The sequence below is a fragment of the Leptosomus discolor genome, chromosome 1 (genome assembly GCF_034619465.1).
Source record: "Leptosomus discolor isolate bLepDis1 chromosome 1, bLepDis1.hap2, whole genome shotgun sequence".
In the NCBI taxonomy this organism is placed as follows: Eukaryota; Metazoa; Chordata; class Aves; order Leptosomiformes; family Leptosomidae; genus Leptosomus; species Leptosomus discolor.
Genome location: NC_141391.1, coordinates 37,954,721 through 37,980,984, shown reverse-complemented (window position 1 = coordinate 37,980,984; position 26,264 = coordinate 37,954,721). Strand labels below are relative to the sequence as shown.

General features: G+C 37.9%; 1 protein-coding gene across 2 annotated transcripts in view; it reads left to right on the top strand.

The window, feature by feature from the left end:
- The window catches only part of DIAPH3 (diaphanous related formin 3), a 272,276-nt gene that overhangs the window by 155,291 nt on the left and 90,721 nt on the right, over positions 1-26,264 (top strand). For both annotated transcript variants that reach the window (XM_086481984.1, XM_086481982.1), the window contains exons 21-23: positions 2,103-2,342; positions 8,510-8,639; positions 24,370-24,494. In XM_086481984.1, the coding sequence (XP_086338110.1) occupies positions 2,103-2,342; positions 8,510-8,639; positions 24,370-24,494 (495 nt within the window). The remainder of the gene's footprint in view (positions 1-2,102; positions 2,343-8,509; positions 8,640-24,369; positions 24,495-26,264) is intronic.

Sequence of the window (26,264 nt, the reverse complement as noted above, 5' to 3'; positions counted from 1 at the left end):
TTCAAATTCAAGTCCCATTATCCTTGCTTACTCATTCTTAAGTAAGAATTTTACCACACTATTGGGTGCTGCTTAGTGTATGATCAGTACAAAGTATCTGCCTACAGTTGATACTGAGCTAACAATCACACTAAATACATTTTAGTGTTTTACTTTAGTACCAGGCTGGAGGCAGTCTGTGGACTAAAGCTTAGTAGTGGAGTTGATTTTCAACCTAGTTTTATCTGCAAGACATCCTGTTTGTGTGCTGTGCTCAATGATGAAAACCAAAGTGTGGTTAATGGAAAAGATTGCTTGTTCTATTTCTTATCTGAACTGAAATGCAAACGGTATGTATACTTCAATGGAACGTCATCAGGTGGTTGCACTGCTAGGCAGGCATTGCAGAAGTGGCTTAGCAGCATAAATGTTAACTCTACCTGATTTTATTTTCTACTACTGTCACAGTAAAACCAATAAAATAGACTGTGAATTCCATCCTCTCCTGCTTCTGTATCAAACCCTTTGCATTAGGCAGCCTTCATTATCAATTTAAAGTCACTTGTTTGACTTTACACTGAAATGAATGAAGAGTGTCACCATTATCCTTTTCGCTGAGTCTACTGTGATATAATCAGCACCAAACGACTTGTGAGTGTTGCACTGTTCAGAGCTGTTTTCGCATTGATAGTCTATATATGGTTTGAGAAATATTCTGTGAAACCTTAGGTATCAGTGTGGTTTGTGGGGGGATATTTCCAACTTAAAGGCAAACTTTCAAGGCCACTGTATTAAACTTACTACTTTGTAGGAGAAGTGCCGATAGTATTGTGTCATTTCTTGCATTGAGAAGACCTGATAGCTGGAAACCATAACGTGCGTTTTTTCTTTAAAAAACAAACCAAACAAAAACCTAGTTTAGGATTTCAGGAATTGTCAAGGCATTATTGGCTTGAATCTTGCCTTGAGAAGGAAAAATACAGGTATGGTGAAGAAGGTCTTCTGGAATTCATCAAATGGGTGAGAAAACAGGGATAGGGAAAAATGAGGGAAGAAGCTCATGGAATAATTTGGGACTAGTGTTTCTCATGTGCAAACAGAAACAGAGTAGGGAGGAAAAACCCCATGATTTCTGCTGGAAGAAGGAAAAAGCAAGGAACACATAATGCCTGGTAGGGAGAAAAGGAGCAAAAACAGAAAACAGAAAGCTTCTGGGATTGTATGTGATGCTAAACCTAAAAAGTGTTTGAAGATTTCTGTGGTAGAGTTGGATGGATGAGTAATACATTGGAAACTTGAGAGATGGGGGAATTTAAATTATTGAATGCATTTGATGTTCCTTGATTTAAAGAAGCAATAAAATTTGGAATCATCTTGTTTGGATAGAGTAAATAAAGTGCAAAGCACCTCTGGGGTGGGAGTACAATGACCTAAGCCATATGGGAAGACTGAAACTTTTATTAAAAATACCTGACCAGTAAACCATAGAAAAAGCCAAGCCTTTTGCATAGGATTTACAGAATCTCCTGTCTTCCTGGGAGCATTCAGCTTTACCTAATTAACCGTATAAGGTTATTATGCAGGAGCAGAGTGGGGTGCAAATACTGGTATATATTAATGTATGCTATATTAAGTGTTTCATAGCTGAGGTTTTTCAAAACTTATTTTCCTGCGAGTTTATAGTAAGCTCTTATTGGAAATCAGCTTTTAAATATTTGCACCAGAAAATTAGATTTGCCTTGTTTTGGTACATCCCAAGTTACAAAAAAATCTGTGAACTACTTTTATTACTTTGCAACTACTGGGTCATAAACTTGGATTAGTTTTATAGGATTTGGTATATGAGTTGACAGATGTGATATATGATGACACTTTATCTTTTATTGCTTACACATACTAGTTATTGGGAAAGGATGAGGGCAGTTCGTACTAACCACAGGATGGGATTTCAGTTGCTTACCCAAATGTCTCTCATTCATTCGTTCATTTGCTATCAGTTATAGCAGATATATTGCTTCTTCAGGCCTGTCACACCAATAAATCATTTCAGAGTGTATGCATTTGTACAGTGCCAAAGTGTACCATGAATTTTAAAGGAAATCTCCTATTTTCTTTTCAATCAGATGAGCAACGTGAAGAGACTACGGCCACGGCTCAGTGCTATTCTTTTTAAGCTTCAGTTTGAGGAGCAGGTGAACAACATCAAACCTGACATCATGGCTGTCAGTGCTGCCTGTGAAGAGATAAAGAAGAGTAAAAGCTTTAGCAAGCTGCTGGAACTGGTATTGTTAATGGGAAACTACATGAATGCAGGTTCTCGGAATGCACAGACCTTTGGATATAATCTCAGCTCTCTATGTAAAGTGAGTTTTGAAATGTCCATGTTGAGCATTACATTCACTTTTTCATTTGTTTTTAATACACTACTTAAATATTTTAATGTTTTTCCTGAAGCTAATTCTTTGTTGTGTTTTTTTTTTTTTTCCTCAAAAAAATTCTTAGCCTTAGTTGATGGTTCGAACAATACAGCTAATTTGTGTACAGTCATCTATACAATGACTGGCTGACATTTAAACTTGCAGAATATTCCATTTTGATGGAATAATAATAAAAAACAAACAAACAAAACTAGACTAAGTAAGGTTATAGAAGGACTATATTACTGTGGTCATAGTAGTGTTTTAGTTCTCATGTCTGTAGTGTTCATGACTGAGCACTTCTAAGACTGTCACATTTTAATCTATTTTAATAGTTATGTTTTCTCTTACATACATTTTCTTCTTATCTGATTCTGTTTTGTTGCTGCTCAGTTTCATTAGTTCCCTGTTTCTTCTAATTTTCCTTACATTTTCACTCTTTCAACTTTTATATAAGGCATATACAAGAAAACATCTATACTTTCCTCAGTGTTAATTTATACTCTATTCTAATCGTAATTGCCTTCCCCTTATTCAGTGATGTTATTTTTTTCCTATGCCCTCTGGGAGGTCACTGCAAAATCTTCAGAGAGTGCACATGTATATAATAGTCCATATGATAAAGGAACTATTTGGAAGTTAGTGTGCAGTCTTTGTCTTCTGTCAGCTTCTTTAACTTTTTACACAGAAAATATAGTATGTTAACTTTTACATTCTTTAAAATTATCACCCTTACTCTGACATGGTTCAGAAGAATTCTGTCACTATGGTTCTTGAATGTTGAATGCAATTCTTATAAAATATACATAGAGAATAAGTTATATATCTTCCCTAGTCTAAAGTAAACATTTAAGCATGCTTCAGCCACCTAGAGAAATACTGCTTATATAAATTATGGATTTAAAAGTACAATTTGTTGAGAAACATATTCAGAAGGAAGATACTAAATGTTCTCTCTCCAATTAGAAGCATTTACTACTTAAGTATGATTTTACAAGAATCTGTCCTAGGTCTGGTTATATTCTCTGTATTTCTAGTGCACAAGGCAACAAGAAAAAGAAATATACTTACGAAAACGTAAGTGTTACAGGCACTTTCCAGAGGACGATCAAAATTTTAAATTATCCTTGAGAAATAATTTAAGATAGAGAAGATGAAAATTTTGAAAACTGCCATGAAGTACTACACGTAGGAAAGGGAACTGATGGGTGCAGATAATGAAAGTGAGGAGTGAATGGCTAGACAGAGTTCCAGAAAATGGCTTTAAGTCCTGGCTAATGCTACAGTGCTCTGGCATTAAATGCACTTAATAATCTAGGATATCATAGTTGCTTAGATTTGCATGCTTACAGGTTATTTAGCTTTACAGGAGGTTACAACATTCTGTTGGAAATAAAAAAAAGGTCTCTTTTAGTGGACCTTCTATGTATTATAAAGGTGGTAATTATCTACTGCTTACTTGGTGCTGATAAGGTTTTAAGTGGAGTCTTATCTGGATTACTGCAGAAAATACACAGACTGGTGAGAATCCAGGTGGCAGTGACATGTAACACTTCTAAACTGAGAAAAAAGCTTTTGTGTGTATTTAGTTTAGAAAAGAAAGGCAAGGAACCCAAGGAGGACATAAGTGTCCTTTTGTTATTAATTTATGATAAAGAAGGCATTTAAACTTCTGTTTTCTATGTAGCTAAGTGGTTTGAGACCCTCAGACGGCAACACAGCCCCCTGCAGCCGCTCGCTCACTCCTGCCCAGTCCCCTGAGGGATGAGATGGAGAAAATGCAACCAAAAGGCTCCAGGGTCGAGACAAAGTTATGGTCATGGGCAAAAGACAGACTCATCTTGGGAGTAACAACATAGATTTAATACAAACAACTACCACTATCAAGGAAAATGAGAGATACAACCAGGTCTTAAAAACAACACACCTTCCCCCCACCCCTCTGGTCTTCCCGGGCTCAGCTCTGCTCCCTCTTCCCCCCCAGCAGCGCAGGGGGCAGGGAATGGGGGTTACAGTCCGTCCGGCACAAGGTGTCTCTGCTGCTCCTTCCTCCTCAGGGAGAGGGGCCCTCGCAGCCCTCCCCTGCCCCACCGCGGGGTCCCTCTCACGGCAGACAGCCCTCCACCCACTGCTCCAACGGGAGTCCTTCCCGCGGGGCCGCAGCTCCCCAGAACCGCCCCAGCGCGGGTCCCTCCCGGGGCTGCCGCCCTCCCACCGACGGGCTGCTCCAGCGCGGGCTGCCTCGGAGTCACGGCTGCTTCGGGCCCGGTCCCTGCTCCTCCGGCCTGGGGCCCTCCGCGGGCTGCAGGCCAACCTCTGGGCCACCGCTGATCTCCAGGGGCTGCAGGGGCTCAGCCGCCACCCCACCGTGGGCCGCAGGGGACCCTCTGCTCCGGCACACCTCCCCCTCTCCTTCCTCACTGACCTGGGTGTCCGCAGGGCTGTTTCTCTCACATCCTCCTCCTCTTCTCTGCTCACCAAGAAAGGCTCACAAACAAAGAACTCTCTCAACAGGTTCTTTTTCTCTTAAATAGAGTTATTCACAGAGGTGCTGATTGTCCTGGCCTTGGCCAGAGGTGGGTCTGAAACTGGATAGGGGGGCCTTCTCCAAGCCTCTTACAGGAGCCCCCTCTGTAGCCCCCTCACCCGCTACCAAAACTCTTCCAGACATAGAACCACCACGCTAACGTAGGACATGGAGAATTGGCTTTGCTGGTTACAAAACAAGAAGTTTGTTTAAAAGTTAGGAAAGATTTCTGACTGCAAAGATAGTTAAGATCTTGATAAAGAAAAAGATTGTGGAAAGCTTTTGAAATCCATGTATACTAGTCATTCTGAAAGAATCCCTGTGAGGCCAAGTTAAGAGGAAAAATTAGTAATATTTTGAATATTTACTTAACTAGCTGGGAAGTGTGTGCATGTTTCTTAGAATCATGGATTAAGTCAGGTGAGAAGGGATGTCAGTTAGGCATCTATTCCAACCTTCTGCTCAAGAGAAATGCTAATCTCTACCAATAGTCTGTAGGTAAAGTGGATACAAAGCTACAAGCATCAAAAAAGGTAATTTGCTCCATATTACCAAAATGCTTAGTATAGTGTAATTTTGGCATTGTATCATGTTATATGATTAGAAGTGGTGATACTGGTTTACTCCCTTCAGCACTTCATTAATTTATGCATAAACATATATCATAGTACTCAATATGTTTCTTTTACATAAGAAATGTGCAAGTAAAAAAACCAAAGTTCCAATGACAAAGATTTCGTACCTATTTGATTTGGCATTACATCATGCTGGTTTGTAAATACCAGACCACAGTGCTTAAAAACTTTTCTAGCAGAAATTAATGCAACCTTAATGGTTGTTGAATATGAGTGTGTTGATGTCTCTGCCCATGGCAAGGGTTTGGGCTAGATGGTCATTAAAGGTCCTTTTCAAGCTGAACCATACTACAATTAGGAAAGGAATAACAACTATTATAATTTTTCTGGGAGGCAGAACAACTATGGCCACCTTAGAGAACGCCTTTAAAATTTCAGATCTCTGCCACTAGATATCCCAGGACAAGTGCAACCTACAGTCAACTCCTTGTTCTACTGAAGGCTGTCAGATTTTCAGGGAAGGAATCACTGGGAATTTGCATTTACTGTCCTACGTGTATCAGGGTACTAGTCACCAATTCCTAATTTACCTCATCCAATTGTGGCCTCATTTAGGAAGTCCGTGAGTGCCAAGCCTTCACTGGTTATGAAATTGTGTCTCACACAGACAGATCACTTTGTCTGGAAACACAGAGGTAAAATTGTGTATGTGTAATTTTGGGAATTTTCTTAACTATGTGTAGTGTCTTGGTTCATTCCTAATCTCCTCTGTTCTGAGAATAATAAACTGGTTCAACTATTAAGAATATTAGTATTAAAACAGGAAAAAAACAACCCAAACCAATGTTCCTTCAAGGCCCAAAACTAGAAAGCTGCAAACTGCAGACTGTGGTTGTCTGCACAGCAGTTTTCGGTAGTTCTGGGAACTCAAGAAATTTCCAGTGGTTCTGACCTTCAGAGATGTTGGTTTCTGTAATATTTGATGAGCATACAATTTACCTACTCTTCTTCATTGGTGCTCGACTATGCATAGGGAACTATATGGACTATCCACTTTGCAGAAGACAACTCCTTATCTTGCCTTCTCCCTACATCATGTAGAATTGAACCTTAGTAGTTCTTCTGCATCAGAGGACATGTGCATATTCTCAGAAGAGAGATATGATAATGGTATGCTAATAGTAAATGATTTATTAAATACTGATCAATTATATGCATGTTTATAACTGGTTTATTTTTAAAACTAACTTTCATTAACTACATGTATTTTAAGCGGGGTGTCATATTGTAGAAGTTTTGTGTAATGTTTCAATTATTGAGATATTTCTCACTGAGATTTCCAGTACAGTAGCAGTAACTTATTTTATAACCCAGCATTCACTAATGACCCTAGAATATATCTTTGATTTGATATATGTATGTTTTCCATTTTCTGTTTATGCTGAAAATTATGTCTCACATTATTACTAATCCACTCATCTGAAGGAAAATATATGCATTCTGGAAGAGTATATCTCATCATATTTATTAGGATAGTATCATTTTGATCTTTGAAAATAATCACTGACTTTTTACAGTGAAGTATAAAATATCAGCCTCAGTGATCACCACTATCTAAAATTCTCCATTTTAATTTACATACAGTATAGAAAAAGCAAATAATATGCTCTAATTTTGTTTTTATATCAGATCAATAAAATGCCCTTTTAGTGATCTTTGAGGATACTGGGAAGCACAAAAAGAGTGAAAAAAATATCTTTATAAGAAATTTGCAACCATGGGGAAACTGTGGTTAAATATATAAGTATATATAAATGATGAATGTATATGTATATTTAAGTTGGGATTGTTCTTGCTCTCAGTTCCTTATTCAGAAGTAATCCTCATATAGCTCTGTGTCCGATTTTGAACACTCTTTGGAAAGGGAGGTAATTTTTCCTTTCTGCCTTGTTTCTGTAGTTACTCTGTTGAGCATTGCTGATCACTTTATTTCTCATGGTAACGAAACTAAAGAACAGTCTTGAAGCTGAAGCAAACTAACGTGAACTTTCTGCTTGTTTAGTGCTAATTGTAATACTGCATTAAAGACTTCTTCCCTTGATGTTCAGAGGCACGTCTGTGTGCACTTGTGGCAGCCCTTGAGTATGTGTGCGTACTTCGTATGTGCCTGTGTGAATGTATACTTTTTCTGTTAAATTGTTTTATGCAGAAATAGTTTTTAAGTAGTGAAGAAACACTTTCATATGAGATCTTATTTTGTATTTCTAAAAATCTCTCCGACAATTTAAGACTAGCTCTAATGGGAGACTACAACAGAAACGTATAACTGAATGTTTCCCAATTGCCAATTGCTAGTGTTTTTACACAAGTAGCTGCAAGTTTTAAAGTGGCCAGGCTTCAAATAATTTTGTATGTATAAAGGATTCAGAAAGAAAAGGTTGTGCTTAAGAATTTTTGAAGTCAAAGTTCTTAAACAATGAAGCCTATGCATTCCTGTTTGCCCTATTGAGAATTGATAACAACAAGAACTTGTACATGTTGAGGTTGTAGCTTCCACTGCATAAATATTGTTAGGCTAGAGTTAGCTTCACACATACGGAAATCGTGTCATGGAGTGGAGATGTGCATCATGTATTGTTAGATTTTGCTGGTTTAGCTCTGATTTTGATTTTGATTTTTTTACACTTTCATGAGTCTATTCACAGTTTCTCAAATATTCCTACATTGCTTAAATAATTAAATTTTAAACAGAGAAATGTGTACTGCGTCTGAGTACAGAACTCAGATACTGCATAGAATTAAAAATTATTTAATGTGACCTTTCTAGAGATTTTTAGTGAGGGGGGAAATGAAACAGCCCATTACTTTGGGTTTTCTTTAAAAGAGCTGTATCAGTTCAACAGCTTTTTCTTACATTTCTTGGGTTCACAATTAGTAATATATATTAATTATCAAAATAATTAGAAGTAATATTATTCTCAATGTTTTAACATTTCTTTATTTCTCTCTAGCTGAAGGACACGAAGTCGGCAGACCAAAAAACCACATTGCTCCATTTTCTTGTAGAAGTGTGTGAGGAAAACTATCCGGATGTCCTGAATTTTGTTGAGGATTTTCAGCATTTAGATAAAGCTAGTAAAGGTCTGTATAACTAACTAAACATTTTGATTCTGAGTGCATTGCAGTGTCTTTTATCTGAGATGATGCTTATTTTTTGCTAACGTTATTTTAAAAAAGACATTAATAGTCTATATCATAGGCCAGTAATTTAGGCTGCAAGTGGTCTTGAAGGTATTTGTTGTCAGTCCTCTAATATTTACTACAGAATTTCCCATTACATTTCTTCTAGTGTATCTTCTATAATCATTGTCCAAAATAGATTTCTTTTAAAAGTTCTTTTCTATTAACAGATTTTAAACTATTTCCAACTTTCAATCTTTTATATGGTAAATATAGTAAAATCGCTCAGTGTCTTTTAATTCGGAAATGCAGAGAGGCTGTCTTAATTTTTCTTTTTTTTTCCTAAACATGAATCTGAACAGTTTTGTCTTCCCTGCCTGTATGTTTTTCATGCAATAGTGGCATTGGAAGTCAGGAAAAATAAATTTCTCTTTTTCTGCTTCATCATGCAGCATAGAATATGGTAAATCAGTATAAGCAGCAGCGTTTTTTTGCAGTTAATTTCTTAACTAAGAGTGCCTCCTCCATATTTTATCACAGTTCAAGTAATTTAAATTGACTAAGCATGGAGTTAGAAATTTATGCCACCTCAGCACCGTCCTGCTCTTGCAGGAAAAGAAGATTGGATGGGCTGTCTTAGTTAATAATTTTTTAGTTTATGTCAGTTTGGAGAATATCAATGTTTATCTGTGTTGCTTTGTACAGTGCCACTCTTATGCCTCAGTCAGTCACCCTGCCACAAACTACAGCTTTGCAAAACCTGCTTCTGACAGAGAAATTGAGATAGTGGTCACTCTCATAGAGTTTGCTTCCTGTTGTCATGGTTCTTAAAGTTTCCAATTTTAGTTGGTGCATTATAACCACCTTAGAAGTTCAAGTATTTTTAAAGAATGGTCAAATGCTTCAAGCCCTTTGTCTGTTTGTGCTGGTAATTGAAGATGGTTTTGCTGTATGTAAATTTAGTATTTTATGTATTATTTTCAATGTTAACTGGTCCCTTTTTTTTTCTTTTTCCATTACTAGTATATTACTTGCTGTATTGTGGTTGAATTTTTTTTTTTTTATATCAGCCAGAAAAACTAAAATGTTTCTTATTAGAAGCCATTATTTTCAGTGCAGACATGTATCTTATATGAAGCTGCTGGTTGTCTTCTGGAAAGCTTCTGAGATATAAAACATTGACCATTCAAAGAGTAGCCAGTAAAATTGTCAGTTAGTCCAGGCTTTCTGTTCTTTTGTAGGTATCTGCTATTACTAGATGAATCTTTGATCTCACTTAGTATGATGTAGGGTGGAAATCAATGACAACGTCTTCAAGTTTACATATTGAATTTACTTCAGTGTATTATGAGATGTATTTTACATTTCAGTTTTACTGTATGAAAAAGACAAAGGCTTGGGATGTGTTTTAACAGATTAGCTTATCAGTGTGTTTGTTTATTCTTGTCTTCCTACCTGCAAAACTCCATTTTGTTTTGAAAGACCTCTCCTGCACTGGAATTTTGGAAAATCCAACAGACCACAAAGACTGCAGCTCATGGGGTTTCTTTAAAGCCTTTTAGTATTTTAGCAGAAGTATATTTTTACAAAGCAAGTTGATTTGATATACACCAACTTTTGCACAGTAAATTTTTAATGAAGTGGCTGTTTTTGCTTCAGCTTACCAAAAGGTCAATTCAAAAAAATCTGTGAATCTGTGGTTGTGATCAGCCATATCTAGGATAATGGACTCACCTGGTCTGTTGTAACTTGCTGATATGCTGATGAATACTAACAAGTTGACCAAGAATGATTTGCATTGAGGCTTCTATGGTGAGCTGGGCAACACAGCAGATATTACAAGGCATCATTATGGCTGCTATAGAGAGTGACAGAGGGGAAATAATCAAAGATATTTTATCTTGATGATCATCTAGTCAAATACACTTATTCAAGAAGAAATACTGGTTGTGTTAGAACAGAATTTGGGTATTGAGGGCTTAGCTCGTCTCCTCCATTCCAAGATACTGTACTTAGTGTTTAACAAGAATAATCCATCCTGGATTGTATTTATTGGAGGCAGTTCAGAGTTCCAGTAAATCTGGAAAAACACTGGATCCAAAGGTTGCATATAAGGATTACAGGCTGCTGATAGTACAGAAGAAGGGAAGTCAGCCTGGGTTTTTCCTGTCATCTGATAGGAAGGTTGTTTGCAGTTGTGGTTTGAGACCCCCAGAGGGCAACAAAGCCCCCCGCAGCCACTTGCTGACCCCTGCCCTGTCTGAGGGATGGGGAGGAGAAAATAAAAGGACAGGGAGAGCTCACTCACCAGTTATGGTCACAGGCAAGAGACAGACTCGACTTGGGGCTAACAACATCCATTTAATACAAACAACCACGACCATCAAGAAGAATGAGAGATACAACCATATCTTAAATACAACACACCTTCCCCCCACCCCTCCGGTCTTCCCGGGCTCAGCTCTGCTCCCTCTTCCCTCCCAGCAGTGCAGGGAATGGGGGTTACAGTCCGTCCGGCACAAGATGTCTCTGCTGCTCCTTCCTCCTCAGGGAGAGGGGCCCTCGCAGCCCTCCCCTGCCCCACCGCGGGGTCCCTCTCACGGCAGACAGCCCTCCACCCACTGCTCCAACGGGAGTCCTTCCCGCGGGGCCGCAGCTCCCCAGAACCCCCCAGCGCGGGTCCCTCCCGGGGCTGCCGCCCTCCCACCGACGGGCGGCTCCAGCGCGGGCTGCCTCGGAGTCACGGCTGCTTCGGGCCCGGTCCCTGCTCCTCCGGCCTGGGGCCCTCCGCGGGCTGCAGGCCAACCTCTGGGCCACCGCTGATCTCCAGGGGCTGCAGGGGCTCAGCCGCCACCCCACCATGGGCCGCAGAGGAACCTCTGCTCCGGCACACCTCCCCCTCTCCTTCCTCACTGACTTGGGTGTCTGCAGGGCTGTTTCTCTCACATCCCCCTCCTCTCCTCCACTTACTAATTAAATCCAGGAGCAATGAACTCTCTCAACAGGTTCTTTCCCTCTTAGAGTTATTCACAGAGGCACTGATTGGCCTGGCCTTGGCCAGAGGTGGGTCCAAAACTGGAGCTAGGGCAGGACAGGGGCGTAGGGCCTTCTCCAAGCCTCTTACAGGAGCCACCTCTGTAGCCCCCTCTCCCACTACCAAAACCCTGCCAGACACTAACTCACTTCAACATATATGCTGCTTTGTTGGTCTGGTTTTGGGTGAGGAGATACATCGTTCTTTTCTTGTTTTCTTTCTTACTAGTGTTAAATCTTTCTGTGAACCGTATAGGTTGTGTTTGTTTCCAGTATTTGTTTCTAAATCCTTTTCTCTGCCTTCTGTTGTAGCAAAGGTTAGGGCCTTGTAGAGGCCCTTCATGGTTTCACTGAACTTCGCCCTCTGAAGTAATTTTTAAAAGTAATTCCCCAAAATAAATGAAGTTTGATAAGAATATTCTTTTCTACCATACCTTTGTTGCAAGCTATTGTTTTTATTGAGCTGTTTTTATTTCCTGTCTGCGTATTAGTTTCTTCGAATACAGTAATTTTGTATTTTATATATGGCATGAAGCTATTATGTGCAAGTGTCCTTTAAATTATAAATCAAAATTAATGTGGCAGAAAAAGATGTAAATGCTATTTCAACAATATTGACAGAAAACTTTAAGTTGAACACGCTGTATACAAATGGAACTATACTATGCATTTATCGGTTTTGGTTTGATCACCATCAAGTGATTGTTGAGTCTTCTAGAAGTTTCTTAAAACGAGCTACTTAGAAGATGCTTTTTTAGAATTCTTCCTTGACATGATTGTCCTTGCATCCACCAGCCCATTTCTAGCATATCTTGTTGGGTTTTTTTTTTATTTCGTACTTGCTTATTCTTAAAACTTCTTTCTCAAGTTATTTCTGATTCAGAATAGTGAACAATAGAACATTACAGTGTTTTGTAACTCATTTCTTTTTATCCTTTTCAGAAGAAACGTTCTTGCTCAATTCATTTCATTAAATATTGTCCAGTAATTGTCAATGAGTAAGCTGTTAACATAGCTTGAAGACTTTAAGAGCAGTGACAAAGTCTGTTAGTTGTGAAGCTAAGATGTATTTTATAGTATTTTATAAATGATAAAACATTCACAGTATGCATATTAATTATTGCATTATAAAAATAAATTTGAATTTTTAAAAAATATAGCTTTGACAAGCAAGCTGCAAGGGACATGACCTATGCAATTGTAGTTTACTTCAGGGTATTTATTTTTTTTCTATTATGTGCTAAAGTTTTAGTTTCTACTTTTGTAATACTAGAAGTAGGCTTAATTCGCTGTTATAGTACATGAATTAAAGATACCTTTTTGCTTTGAAGTATAACAAATCCTGTTTTTTAAGTACCCTTAGATCAGCAGGAGGAACTTTCATTGCAGCTAATGAGCTTACTGATATGACAGTTCCTGAAGTTTCATATAATTAAAGCTGTCTCTTCTTTTAAACATAATGACTTCCCTGCTTTTCTATTGGTATTCCAGACAAGAAATATTTTGGTAATTTAGTACACTTTACTAATTTCTTATTTTATGGTATTCTAAAGATTTATATTGGACTTATCCAGGCTGCTGTTTTATTTGTTTGACTCTAATTTACACAGACATTACAGGTAACAGTGTATAGAGTCTTCCTTTCAGATTGTAATAACAATATAAAACCACAGATTTTCCTTCCTCTAAAAGGTGTTAAGTTGTTGTTGCTTTACAGCAACACCCATTTTCTCATTCTTGAAACTTTATTGATTTTTTTCATAGATAATTAATTTCACTTTTTTTTTCCAAGCTAGGAAACAAATTGTAAATGTTAAGTTTAATCTATATTCATTAAAAGCATTAGGACAGCATGAGAGAACAATACTAATACATATGCTATAAGCCATCTATATGTCATAAGGAAAGGGTTTGGTTCCTATTACAGAACTTCTAAGACTATGGCAAAGTTCTCACTACCATTAAATAACATACTTTCTGCTATGCTTTGCTTGGGCTTTTGTTTTGTCTTAGGTCACAAATTCACAGAGTATGTTTTCAGGTAGTCAGGACTGTTGTTTGGTTGGGGGGGGGGTTGTGCTTTCAGAAAACATTACAAACTTCCTGAGTTACTCCATAGTGCATCATACTCAGTCGGTACCAAAATCAATAGATGCTTCCACTGTCGTGCAGATTACGCAAGTTTCTAAGTTCTTATAGCAGACTCTTAGTGTGGAATGGTGGCCCATCCAGAGATTTACTTTGAGAAATATTTGTAACTGACATGGTAACAATTTTACTTTAATTATGTTTTTATTTTGAGAATTCCTTTTTTGTTAAATGCAAAATTCATTTTCCATGTTGGGTTTTTTTTTTTTTAATGTTATCTATGGGATGTTTCTCTGCCTTAAATGATAGTTTTCAAGAATAGCTATGAAGAATAACTGGGAGACTTGCTACCAATTAGAGGTCAATTTTTAGAGGTCTATTTTATTTTTCGGTGGCTTTTCAGAAAGAGAGTGAAAAGAGTTCTTGAGTATTGAAAAAGGAACAGTATCCTTCTTCATTCTAAGATGTTAACTTAATTAATTCAGCTATTAGGTAGGTATCTTCACTTGTGGTATACAATTTGTCTGTGGTTTTGTTAGTTGTTTTTATAAGTAGGTTTATGAAATACAATTCAAAGTAGCTATGCAAAGATTTCCATGAAAGGGAGAGAATAATGTCACACATGGCTTATGTTGCAACTTTCTGGTACACACAGGGCTGTAACTCAAAATCTAGTGGCCACAAATAGTCACAAAATTTCAAGAATCAACCTGAACCAGCAATCAACAGTGAAAATGCAGGGTTTATCCTCAGAGTGAAAAATCACTATTACTTGCACCTGTAAGACCTTATAGTTTCTTGGTTTGTTGTCCTGTTGTTGGCTGCATATCAAGACAGGACCCAGGAGAGATATCAAATGTATCAACAGTTATTGAATACTCTTATAAGTTAGTCTAGAGGCAGCTAAATAAACTAAGCATTCCTTATATCAAGTGAAAAAAAAAATCTTAAAAGAAAGGTGGACTTAATTTCAGGAATTTTATCGTAGTAGAGAGTTTGATTTTATGCCCCATGGAAAATTGCTATCGAAGTTGGACAAAATGAGAATTAGTGAAATAACTGTATAAACAAGAATGCAATACTTAATTTTGTAAAGGAAATAACTCATTTGGGGAATAGGTATATCTATTGTGATTTCAAAAGATTTACTGTTACTAGGAGTAGAAATGTCCTAAGTGAAATAAGGTGGTGAGACAAATTTAAGAGCTGTTCTTAGAGGATGGTTAGATTATCACAGTCAGGAAGAGGACTAAAGTGTGGGTGTGGGGGTAATAAAGAAGAAAAAAATATTTCACTTAATTACATTACCATAAGTACAAATTAGTTCAGAAATTAGATCAGTGTTCCTAACTGTCAGAAGAGTAAGGTTACAGAATTGCCATCTTGAGATGTATTTTCCTTGGTGGAAAAAAAGCAACTATATGCTTTAAGACAGAGTTAGATTGCTTATAACAATGGTTGCATAAATGTGGTGCTCAAAATGGCAAGTACTAAATGTTATGGCTTAAGAGATAGACAGTATAAGGAATTAAAGTTTTGGGTTGATTTAGCTTTCAAACAAGACTACTATTAGCTGTAGAGTAAAGGTATTAGCTTTAAAATAAATACTGAAGTGTAACAAAGTAATGACAGACAAAGAATTCCATATGGGAAAAGGGTTTTGAGATACCTTTGTTTAAAAAGAATAAAAAATTTTAAAAAGCCATCTTTTTTTCTTGATTTTGTTGTCAAAACTGAGAAAACATAATGTTTTTAGCAACTAATTTTACAATATTACAGAGCACTAAGCAATAGAGCAAGTTGTAAAGTAAATATTTGTCCATGAATGCAGTACTTGGATTAGAAGACTATTTAAAGCTCTAAATTCTATGAAAGAGATTCTTGTACAAGACTGAAAAAGCATGTTATTTTGTGGCTACTGTTTTTTTTAAATTTGAAGAGAACTTTTTTTTTAATCTTGAAAGTCTTAGGCTACAAAGGTAAGTACTACTTAAGACATAAGAATGTGCTACTCAGATTTAAGATACCATACCAAGGACATGAAATATTTGCAAAGGGAAATTCGTGGTGGTTTGTTTCAAGTACACCTTTAAATATCACTAGAATTTTGTGTTTATTGATTTTTTTTTTGAACCCCTGTCTATACCTGTAATCAATAGGATGAACAACTCTTGCTCTGTTGTGACACGAGTCTTGCATCAGCACGCTACAGGCTTACCATATTCCATAACCATTTTATGATAAATTGAACTTATTGAAAATGAGTAATTAAACACACTTTCTTGTGGATTTTGGGTTTGGTTTTTTTTTTTTTTTTGTTTTATCTGAATGCATTTTACAATATAAAAATTTTGGTTTTAAAAGCTGATGGAACATATGCAATACTGCCATATGTTTATTACAAATAATCTCTTATTTTTTTTCATGTGTGTGGCTTTAAGTTGTGCACAGTAGTGTTATTTGGCAAGTAATTTTAAGATTATTCAATGAACTACTAAAATGTAAGTGAAATATTCTGTTTCTTTAGGGCGCAGAAATATATCCATCTCTTGCAAGCATGAATTAGCAACTCAAATATTAAGCTATAGTTTGAGTATTTGCAAATTTTTACCAAAACAGCGCTTCAATTTCTAATATGGTATTGACGTATGCCAGTAGTCCGTGCAGGTAGCTTACTTCCTCTGTCATCTTGCAGTGATCCAACAGTTAAGTATCATGGCCAATCCTTGAGACCTCAGGTATTTAGACATGTAGACAGTCTGATCTATAGACAGATCAGGATTCAGATAAAACTGTTCAACACTTTTATTTTCATATTTGTTCAACTGGGTATAAATATATGGATGTTACTGAGAGACTTCATTGCTGTATAGCATTTTAAGTGGTAGCGAGATTAAGACAAATATTGATATTCTATAAGGGAGAAACATATCTACTAAAAGACAAAGGAAAAAAAATCAAATGGGTTATGCAGAAATCAGTTGCAAGAGGAACCTTAAAATGGCAGAAAGAGCAACAGAATAGAAAAGCTGAATACATTGTGCAGATGTATAGACTCCTGAAGGTGAGAGAGCTTGATTTTAATGAGTAGGGAAGTGTTGCAAGTGCATATATGTGTGTGTGTGTGGGGGGGGTGCTTCTGTATAGAATGTTAGGGGTTGGAAGGGACCTTGGAAGATCATCTAGTCCAAGCCCCTTGCCAGAGCAGGCCCGCCTAGAGTAGGTCACACAGGAACACGTCCAGGCAGATTTTGAATATCACCAGAGAAGGAGACTCCACAACCTCTCTGGGAGGCAGCCTGTTCCAGTGCTCTGTCACTCTCACAGTGAAAAAATTTTTCCTTATGTTAATGTGGAACCTCCTGTGCTCCAGCTTGCACCCGTTGCCCCTTGTCCTATCATCAGCCATCACCAAGTAGAGCCTGGCTCCATCCTCCTGACACTCACCCTTTACATATTTACAAACATTGATGAGGTCACCCCTCAGTCTTCTCCAGGCTAAAGAGACCCAGCTCCCTCAGCCTTTCATCATAAGGGAGATGTTCCACCCCCTTAATGATCTTTGTGGCTCTGCGCTGGACTCTTTCCAGCAGTTCCCTGTCCTTCTTGAACTGAGGGACCCAGAACTGGACACACTATTCCAGATGCGGTCTCACTAGGGCAGAGGGGGAGGAGAACCTCTCTCGACCTACTGACCACACCCCTTCTAATAGACCCCAGGGTGCCCTTGGCCTTCTTGGCCACAAGGGCACATTGCTGGCTCATGGTCATCCTGCTGTCCACCAGGACCCCCAGGTCCCTTTCCCCTACACTACTCTCTAACAGCTCAGTCCCCGACCTATACTGGTACATGGGGTTGTTCATTCCCAGATGCAAGACTCTACACTTGCCCTTGTTGTATTTCATCAAATTTCTCCCCACCCAGCTCTCCAGCCTGTCCAGGTCTCTCTGAGTGGCAGCCCAGCCTTCTGGTGTGTCAGCCACTCCTCCCAGGTTTGTCTCATCAGCAAACTTGCTGACAGTGCACTCTGTTCCCTCGTCCAAGTCACTGATGAATATATTGAATAGTACTGGTCCCAGTACCGACCCCTGGGGGACTCCACTAGGTACAGGCCTCCAACTAGACTCTGTCCCATTGACCACAACTCTCTTGACTTCTTTCCTTCAACCATTTCACAATCCACCTCACTACCCGATCATCCAGACCACTCTTCCTCAGTTTAGCTGTGAGGATGCTGTGGGAGACGGTGTCAAATGCTTTACTGAAATCAAGATAAACCACATCCACTGCACTACCATCATCTATCCACCTGGTTATGTCTTCATAAAAGGCTATCAGGTTGGTCAAACATGACTTCCCTTTGGTAAAACCATGCTGACTGCTTCTAATGATCCTCTTATCCTTGGTATGCCTAGAGACAGCACCAAGGATAAGATGTTCCATCACTTTTCCAGGGATGAAGGTGAGGCTGACCGTCTGTAGTGACCCGGGTCCTCCCTCTTGCCCTTTTTGAAGACTGGAGTGACATTTGCTTTCCTCTAGTCCTCAGGCATCTCACCTGTTCCCCACAACTTACCAAAGATGATGCAGAGTGGTCTAGCAATGACTTCCGCCGGCTCCCTCAGCACCCACTGGTGCATCCCATCAGAGCCCATGGATTTGTGTATGTCCAGCTTGCTTGATTGATCCCTAACCCATTCCTCATCAATGAAGTCAAACTCCTCCTTTATCCGGACTTCCTCTTGGGCCTCAGGGGCTTGGGGCTCCTGAGGACAGTCTCCAGCAGTATGGACAGAGGCAAAGAAGGCATTCAGTAGCTCTGCCTTCTTTATGTGCTCTGTCACCAGGGCACCCACCTCATCCAACAGTGGGCCTACATTGCCTGTAGTGTTAGTTTTGTCTGCAATGTATTTGAAGAAGCCTTTTCTGTTGTCCTTGACCTCCCTTGCAAGGCTTAACTCCAAGGAGGCCTTAGCTTTCCTAGTTGACTCCCTACATCCTCTGACAACAGTCTTATCATCCTCCCAAGTGGCCATCCCCTCCTTCCATGGTCTCGCTACCTATATATCTATCTCAAGGAGTTAGATTGCAGTGGTGGGATTGTTTAGAAGACTGATATATCTGACTGGTTTTAAGCTTTTATTTTAAACTTTACTAGACTGATATTCGTAACATTTCATGCTAATGGCTCATTCTTAATCATTATTAATCACTATCACTGTGTATTCAAAGCAGTTAGTTACAGTCATATCCTAAATTAGCTGTAAATATCCAATACGCTGCAGTGAGCGCAGTACTTAGTACTTCAAGGTCTGGGTCCCCAAGGTGATGAGCCTCAAGAGCTCTTCAGTGAGGAAAGCCTTAACTGATGCGAGGGTCGTCTTTTCTCTTCCCTCCTCAAAACTGACTCCTTTTTATGTAAGATAATTCTGTCTCTTGTCAGTTCTTAGTCCACCACTGCACCATATCACTGTGTGCTGTGCGACACCGGAGGGTATTAGTTTGCTGTGCTGGGGCAGGTGCCATATCCTGTTGCTTGGCCACTTTTTCCCCTTGCCTTAGCAGCTGCTTCTTTCTTTCAGTAGCAATCCAGTGATGAATAACTGACCATCAGTGAATTGTTTGTCATTCAGGGGTTTCTGTTTTCAACTTTTGTCCGTGTTTTCAAGTTCTGAGATTAAACTCTGCATCGTAAAAACAGATATGTGGTGTCAGGCTGCATTTTGCCCAGGAGTCTCTCAAAAGAAGTTTATAACAAGTCTAGCAGGCCAGAGCTTTTGCGTAGGTGGTATAGGCACAGTTAGTATAAGGTCCGAGGCCTATTCCTACTGATGATACTACTGTTATTACTAGGGAACTGGGTACAAAAATGCTTATGTGTTGCTTACCAATTACACATTAGTGTGCTCATATTTGAATTCAAAATAGGAGAAATTAATTAAATTCTGCTTAGAGAGCTGCTTTGGCTACAGAAGGGAAAGTCTGAGGGCTCCAGAGGTAACAACATTGTCAGAGCTTTGGGGAAAACAGGATTTCAACAAGAGTATTGTATATGCCTGTTACACACACACACAAAGAAGAAAAAAAAAAGGCAAAAAAGCCAGAAAATGGCTGTAGAAGACAAGACAAAACGTTGTCTTAGGAGAAATAAAGCATAAATGTTGTATTTTCAGTCTTCTGTGACACTGTATATATCCAACTAGATCTTATTCCACTGCTAATGGATATTTCAGGCCTTTGCTAGTGTTTACAGAAACCTTCTAATACTTTGCCTCTGGAATATTTCTTTGTTAGTGCTCTAAACCCATCTGACAGTACAGGGGTTTTTCTGGTTGGTTTTGGGGGGGGATTCAGGCTATATTTTTTTCATTTAACTTTTCTTTTAAATGCTGCATCAGTAATACATTGGCAATTTTAGAGAATTATTCGGTAAAGTCTGTCTATCAGACCAGTATGAGGTTCAAATGGTAAAAGCAATAGTATATTTTCATTTTTTCTTGTTAATAGTATGGTGTAGTTTTCTGTATCAGGCTAGAGATCAGCTTGTCACTGTCACTGTCTCCCCTCAGAATACAGGGGCTAGAATAGCACAAGGGAAGCAAAATATCTGTAGGCAAGAGGAAGATTCTCTTGATATGGAGATTGCAACCAATCAAGAAGATTATCGTACAGGGTGGGCAGCTCATAGGATTGCTGAAATATCTGTTTGAAAAAGTAGCAGAAGGTTTACAGCAATATAAATGAGAGAGCACACAAACAGTATTGCTTTGCTTTGGAGAATTATTTATAGGATTTCAGATAAAACAGGTGTAGTCAAAACCAGATGAAATATTGCTTTAATTTTAAGCAAGAATAATGATCTGGGAGTGGGGGAGAGGGGAGCAAAATGTCTCTATAGAAATTTGTTGGAAAAAAAAAAAATCAGAGTACTGTATTCTCATATTGTAAATACCAGTTTCCATTTCTGGAATCTGAGATAACTGAGATATGGAACTAAAAGTTTAGTAAGTACATTTTTTACCAAGTTTTGCCGTGGCTATAGTAGTGTGCGACTGCAGAATATTTAAGAAGCTGAGGAGAAAAGAATTATATGGGCAATTATACATCCCTTTTTCTGACCTTACTGATATGAAAGTTTATAGAGGAAAGAATAACCAAACTTGGAGGTAATGAGGGTAGCATAGAATGAAAATGAATTTATTGGTCGTAGACTAGTCTGTTAGCTTGACTATTAATTTCTTTCTTTTTTTTTTCCTTTTAACTGTGAAATCTATATTGACTTCAGGAAAACATTTGGTGTTATGTGAAATGGGAGAATATTCATTAGCGTAAAAAGTGGAAGAAACATAAAGTACTGTCTAAAAGGAATATGACAAAAAAATAAAATTGTGGTATTGAACCCATGGGTGTATCTGACAAAGGGTTAGACAGCTTTGCCAGCTGACAGGGGGACTGGGTTCTCATCGCTGAATGATCCTGAGGAAGCAGAGTAAAAGAAATGAAAAATCGATAGTATGAAGTACAGGATCATGCGTCATGATACTGTAATAAGGGCTTTGGTCTAGAAAAAGGATATTTTGTCGTAAGATAATCAGATAAGGTATTTTCAGTAGAATTGTAGAAATAGGAATGCAAACATTAAAAGGGCTGGTGAGTCATCACCTGAAATACTGTGCAGAAAGATTTTAAAACAGAAGTGGGTGAAGAGGCTTCTGGAATAATCATGGTATTAGAAAACCTGAATCAAGAGAGGAAACTTAAAGGACAAAGTTGTTTTAACCATGAAAGGCAAAAGACAAGAAAATCTAATTATTGCCTACAAAAATACCAGGAGCCTTTTTGAAAAAGGGTATGAGAGTCCAGACGGTATGAGTGAGAAGGTGTTCAGGCACACATGCGTTGTATTCAATGAACAGCTTGGTTTTGTGGGCTCAGTAACATTCAAAACCCCAGACTTTGGTTTGGTTTCCAAACTATTATATGAGTTGCTTACTTCAATTTGGCTTGGGTTCATATCTGAATCCTCCTCAGATTAGAGGTCAAAGTTAAAGTTAAGGATTTTATTTTTTTTCTCTTCTGCTATTCTTCTATGTCCCTACAGATTTTATACCATATCTTCCAGAGGAGCACAAAGGAAGGTTGGTAGGTGTTTCATGTGATCTTTTTGTTGAAGAGCTGCTTATATTTGCAGATTTGATTTTTTTCATCTATTTTTCAGTCAATTGGAAGTTACAAAGACAATAGTACCAAACGAATACCAGCACGTTGTGAGCTAGCCTTTGCTTGAGGCTGTCACCAGAAATACAGTCTTAAAGGAAAGTGCATCTAATAGCTGTGCACTGCTGAAATCAAAGGAATGCTGAATTTTTATATTCAGGAACAACTTAAGATCATGACAGTGGAAAAAAACACCTTCAGAACAAGATAAGAGTTCTAAAGATTCTTGATCAAATATGTAACTGTTTAATGTCAAAAGAACTGAAGTAATAGAAATAAAAAAATCAGCTTTGCTGGAAGCAAGAATTCGAAGATCTCTTGTATACAATCTGTTAATCAGCTCTAGGCACTGAGTTGTTTGGGGTTTTTTGTGTGTGGGTAGAAGGTAGCTGTTACTTAGCTGCTGCCTGCAATTGATATAGAAGGTTTTTATGGTGGGTTGGGATTTTTTGGTTTGTTTTTTTTTTTTGCTTTGTTTTGTTTTTAAACCTGTGTACTTTCTGAGTCTTACCATTCTGACATTTTGTAAGTATGTCAGTTCAATGTCATGCTGTGAACTCTTTGTGCAAGGAAAACTGTATTGTGAAGAGTCCTATAGATGGTTATACTAAGCACAAGGTATTATATTCTGTTTCTTAGCAGCGAAGTAAATCAGTGTCTTAAAATTGTGTGTGCCTACCCTCAAAGGCTTCTTGTGACAGCAGAAGCATAACTTTCTATTAAAATCAGGTTCACTTCTGGAACCTGTGAAGACTGAAACACATCTGTAGTCAACGTTGTCAGCTTCTAATTTTAGCTCTGCTTCCCAAACAAGGCAGTTGCTTCACTACTACCTGGTGATGATTTGGGCTTACCAATCGCTGAGTGAAAATCTGCCAAGTCTGACATACGATTGGAAAACAATGTTTCTGAGTAAACAAAGGGTTTTAAAAATTATTATTATAAACCAAATGATGAGTTAAAAATTATATGAACATATATTTATGTTCCCTTATTCTTTTTAGAAAAGTTTATTGTCTCCAAATTGTTTGGGTGTTGGGTTTTTTTAGGTTACATTAACATTTTAACAGATTGCCATTGATCATTTTATAGTTGTGTTAACCTTTCAGCTATGAATTGGATTGTAGTTGCTATGCAACATTTTGCTCTAGTCGTTTGGGGACTCTTGTCAGGCTTTTATGAGAGAAAGATGTGTTCAGTGTGTGTATCTTGTATTTTCCATCACGTAATTCTACTCAGTGGATGAAATCATGGACCCCTACTGATCATAGTAACATCAAAGAACCACAAGCTTTCTCCAGGGATTTTTTTAGATGAAGTTTAAGGTAGCTTTACCTTTATAGATACAGTATATATTATGAATGGAATAAATAATGAAAAAAAAAAAGAAAAAATAATCAAGTCATTAGGCTAAAATTCAGAGTATGTTCTTATCTCTATGTATTGTTCCCATGGAACGTATTTAAATGTCAAGTTTACTTCATAAATAATCAGGAAATAAGTTTTAACTGATTGCAATAAATAAATCCAAGATGGTAACAGGAGTTATGCTCAGGTTACTCTTGTGGTATTGATGTTTTAATCAACTATTTACAAATCAAGTGTTCAACTTCCATGCATTGCTTCAAATGGATGAAAGTTGTCTTTCACTTTCTGATAAAGAAAATTTGCAATTTTTCTACATCCTTCTGTAAATCCCTGATGTTTCATGCCTACTGTTTTCTTTTTCCTAAGTCCCTGTTTTGCTCTGCTGCACCCTCTCAAGTGCTTGCATTTCTCTCCAGCTTGGCAAGCACTTTCACTCTGACAAACTCGGTTGTGTTTTTTACCAGACATTGTGCTTTCAAACTAGGGAATTGGGTCTTACGTTTCATGCGTAGGTGTTTAATAGCCCCATTTTCTTTGTGTTTTGAGGGTCTTATTTTCTTCATGATCTTCCATACAAATGTTCGTATTATCTGTTTTAACAGAATGAGACTGAAGAAAGCTTTGTGCTTCTTGGATTAGTTTCAAAACTCATCCTTTGGTTAATCAGAAGAGGCAGACTGGCATATGTATATCTCAGGTTATTTAAAACAGACTGTTAATTGCGGTGCAATACTTTAGGCATAAAAATAAAACCAAATGAAGTGTTCAAAAGCATACATCTAATCAGAATAAGGCAACCACGTAAGTGAGGGGAACTGAACATTGTCTAGTGACCCCCTCATCTTGTATTGTAATTTGTTCAGTGTGCTTTTATTTCAGAATTAAAAATGTAGTATGCTGATTTGGGTAAGGTTTTAACTTACGTATTTTACAAACAATGTTTCTTGTTTAAGGTGTTAACAGAATGAATGTTCTGTATTTTAGTCTCAGCAGAAAACCTGGAGAAGACCCTGAAGCATATGGAGAGGCAACTCCAGCAGCTTGAGAACGATTTGCAGACTTTTCCAGTTCCTGAAGATAAGCACGATAAGTTTGTAGCAAAAATGTCAATATCCTTTGGCGTATTCTTCTGAAAAAACAAAACAGAAGTAATTTAACTGCATTACCTTAATCTTCAAATTTCTTTGCATAACTTCTGTCTAGTCTGTAGCATTTACTTTTGAAAAATAGAACTTTTTTTTTTCCCCCTCAAAAACTGAGTACTTGAACAATTAAAGGATTCATCTGCAGTAGATAAAATGAGGAGAAAAATGCTTACTGCCAGGTTTTACACTGTGTATAAGTTTCTTAATTTAGTGAAAAGTACTTATAATAGGAATGTTAAGCACTTCACTTTAGTGTTAAATGATTTTTTATGTGAGAATATCTTAGAAAAAGATGTCTGTCACCCTGTGTGTGTTTGTTTTCTAGTGTATGCATTACCACTGTGAATGTTTTTGTACATGCAACCACAGAACCAAAAAATTTCTCTTATTTCAGAAATGAGATTCATATCATGTGAAGACTGGTTTCTGATCTTATTTTTTGCCAAAATTCCTTTTCTCACTATTTATTCCAAATCCTGCAGCCAACTTCACTGCCTGTCCCTCTCATAAGAAAGCCTTGTGACATGAAGATACTTAAAGCAGAAAAAAATGTTCTTTCACTTAAACCTCTCTACCAGGTGATGGTCATATACTCTTGGCATTGAGACTAATCTGGAAGCAGAAATATCTGCAGATAGACAGGTTGAAGTTTCCTCTGCAGGCATGGCTAGGTTATTACCTAGCTGGAAGACTACTTTGTTAAGTACAAAGGCAGGGAGACTCGAGAGACAGTTGTCTTGATTAATCTCATACTACTAAATAGAAGATGGCAAGGGACCCTGAGGCCAGTGGGATATACTGGTTCTTGCTGCATTAAGGCCAGTTTCCTCTTCAGTAAACTAGCTGCAACCAAAGTGTTTACAACTTAGCTTTAGGCCTTCTCTGGACTCCGTGGGCTATCTGTAACCTTTCAATGTTGCTACTCATTTTTTGTAAAGTTTGGTATTTTGTTGGTGAGGTTGTACTGTTTGTTGTTGTTGCTGGCTTTTTTTCCAGCTCAATGTGTTTTTGAGAGATATGTTGCAGCCCACCTGCATACTGTCTCTATAGTACAAAATGTAAGTTTTGTCCCTGAAGAAGCCAATAGCATAATAGGAGAACTAGGAGAGAGGGGTCCTGAAGGCAAGAGATAAACTATTATCTAGGGAGTCAGAGGAAAACATATCCATGATAACATTCTCAGAAATATTGCTAGGACTATACAAAGTCTGTGCTTGGTTAAGAAAATTATGTGTAGTCTAGGAAGTTAGAAATGGGAAGCACTTACTAGGAAATCAAGCCTATGAAAAAGGACAGACTCTTGTTAATCCAAAATAGTCATGATGCTGGCATTTAAAATACCCTATAACATTTTGTATTTTAAGCTGAGGACTAGGTTTTGAACTAACAGATAATTTCTTTGGAGATGTGGTTATAAAACTTCCATATCTATAAAACAGATATAAAACAGCTTAGCAAAACTTCCATACCTAGAAAACAGATAGGAGAGAAATTAGCAAAATTCATTTGAGAATGGGTGAAGAATACCTCGAAACAATTAGCTTCACTTAAGAAGGAGGGCATGGGAAAAACTGAGAAATGAATCTGCAAGTCTGGCTTCTCTACCAAGAAAACTGATGAAGACTAAATAAAAACAGAACCAACGTGTGTATGTGGGAGATATAATATGATGGGGGAGAGTCAGTACAGATTTTGTAAAGAGAAACCGTTCCTTGCAGTTCTATTACAGCATGC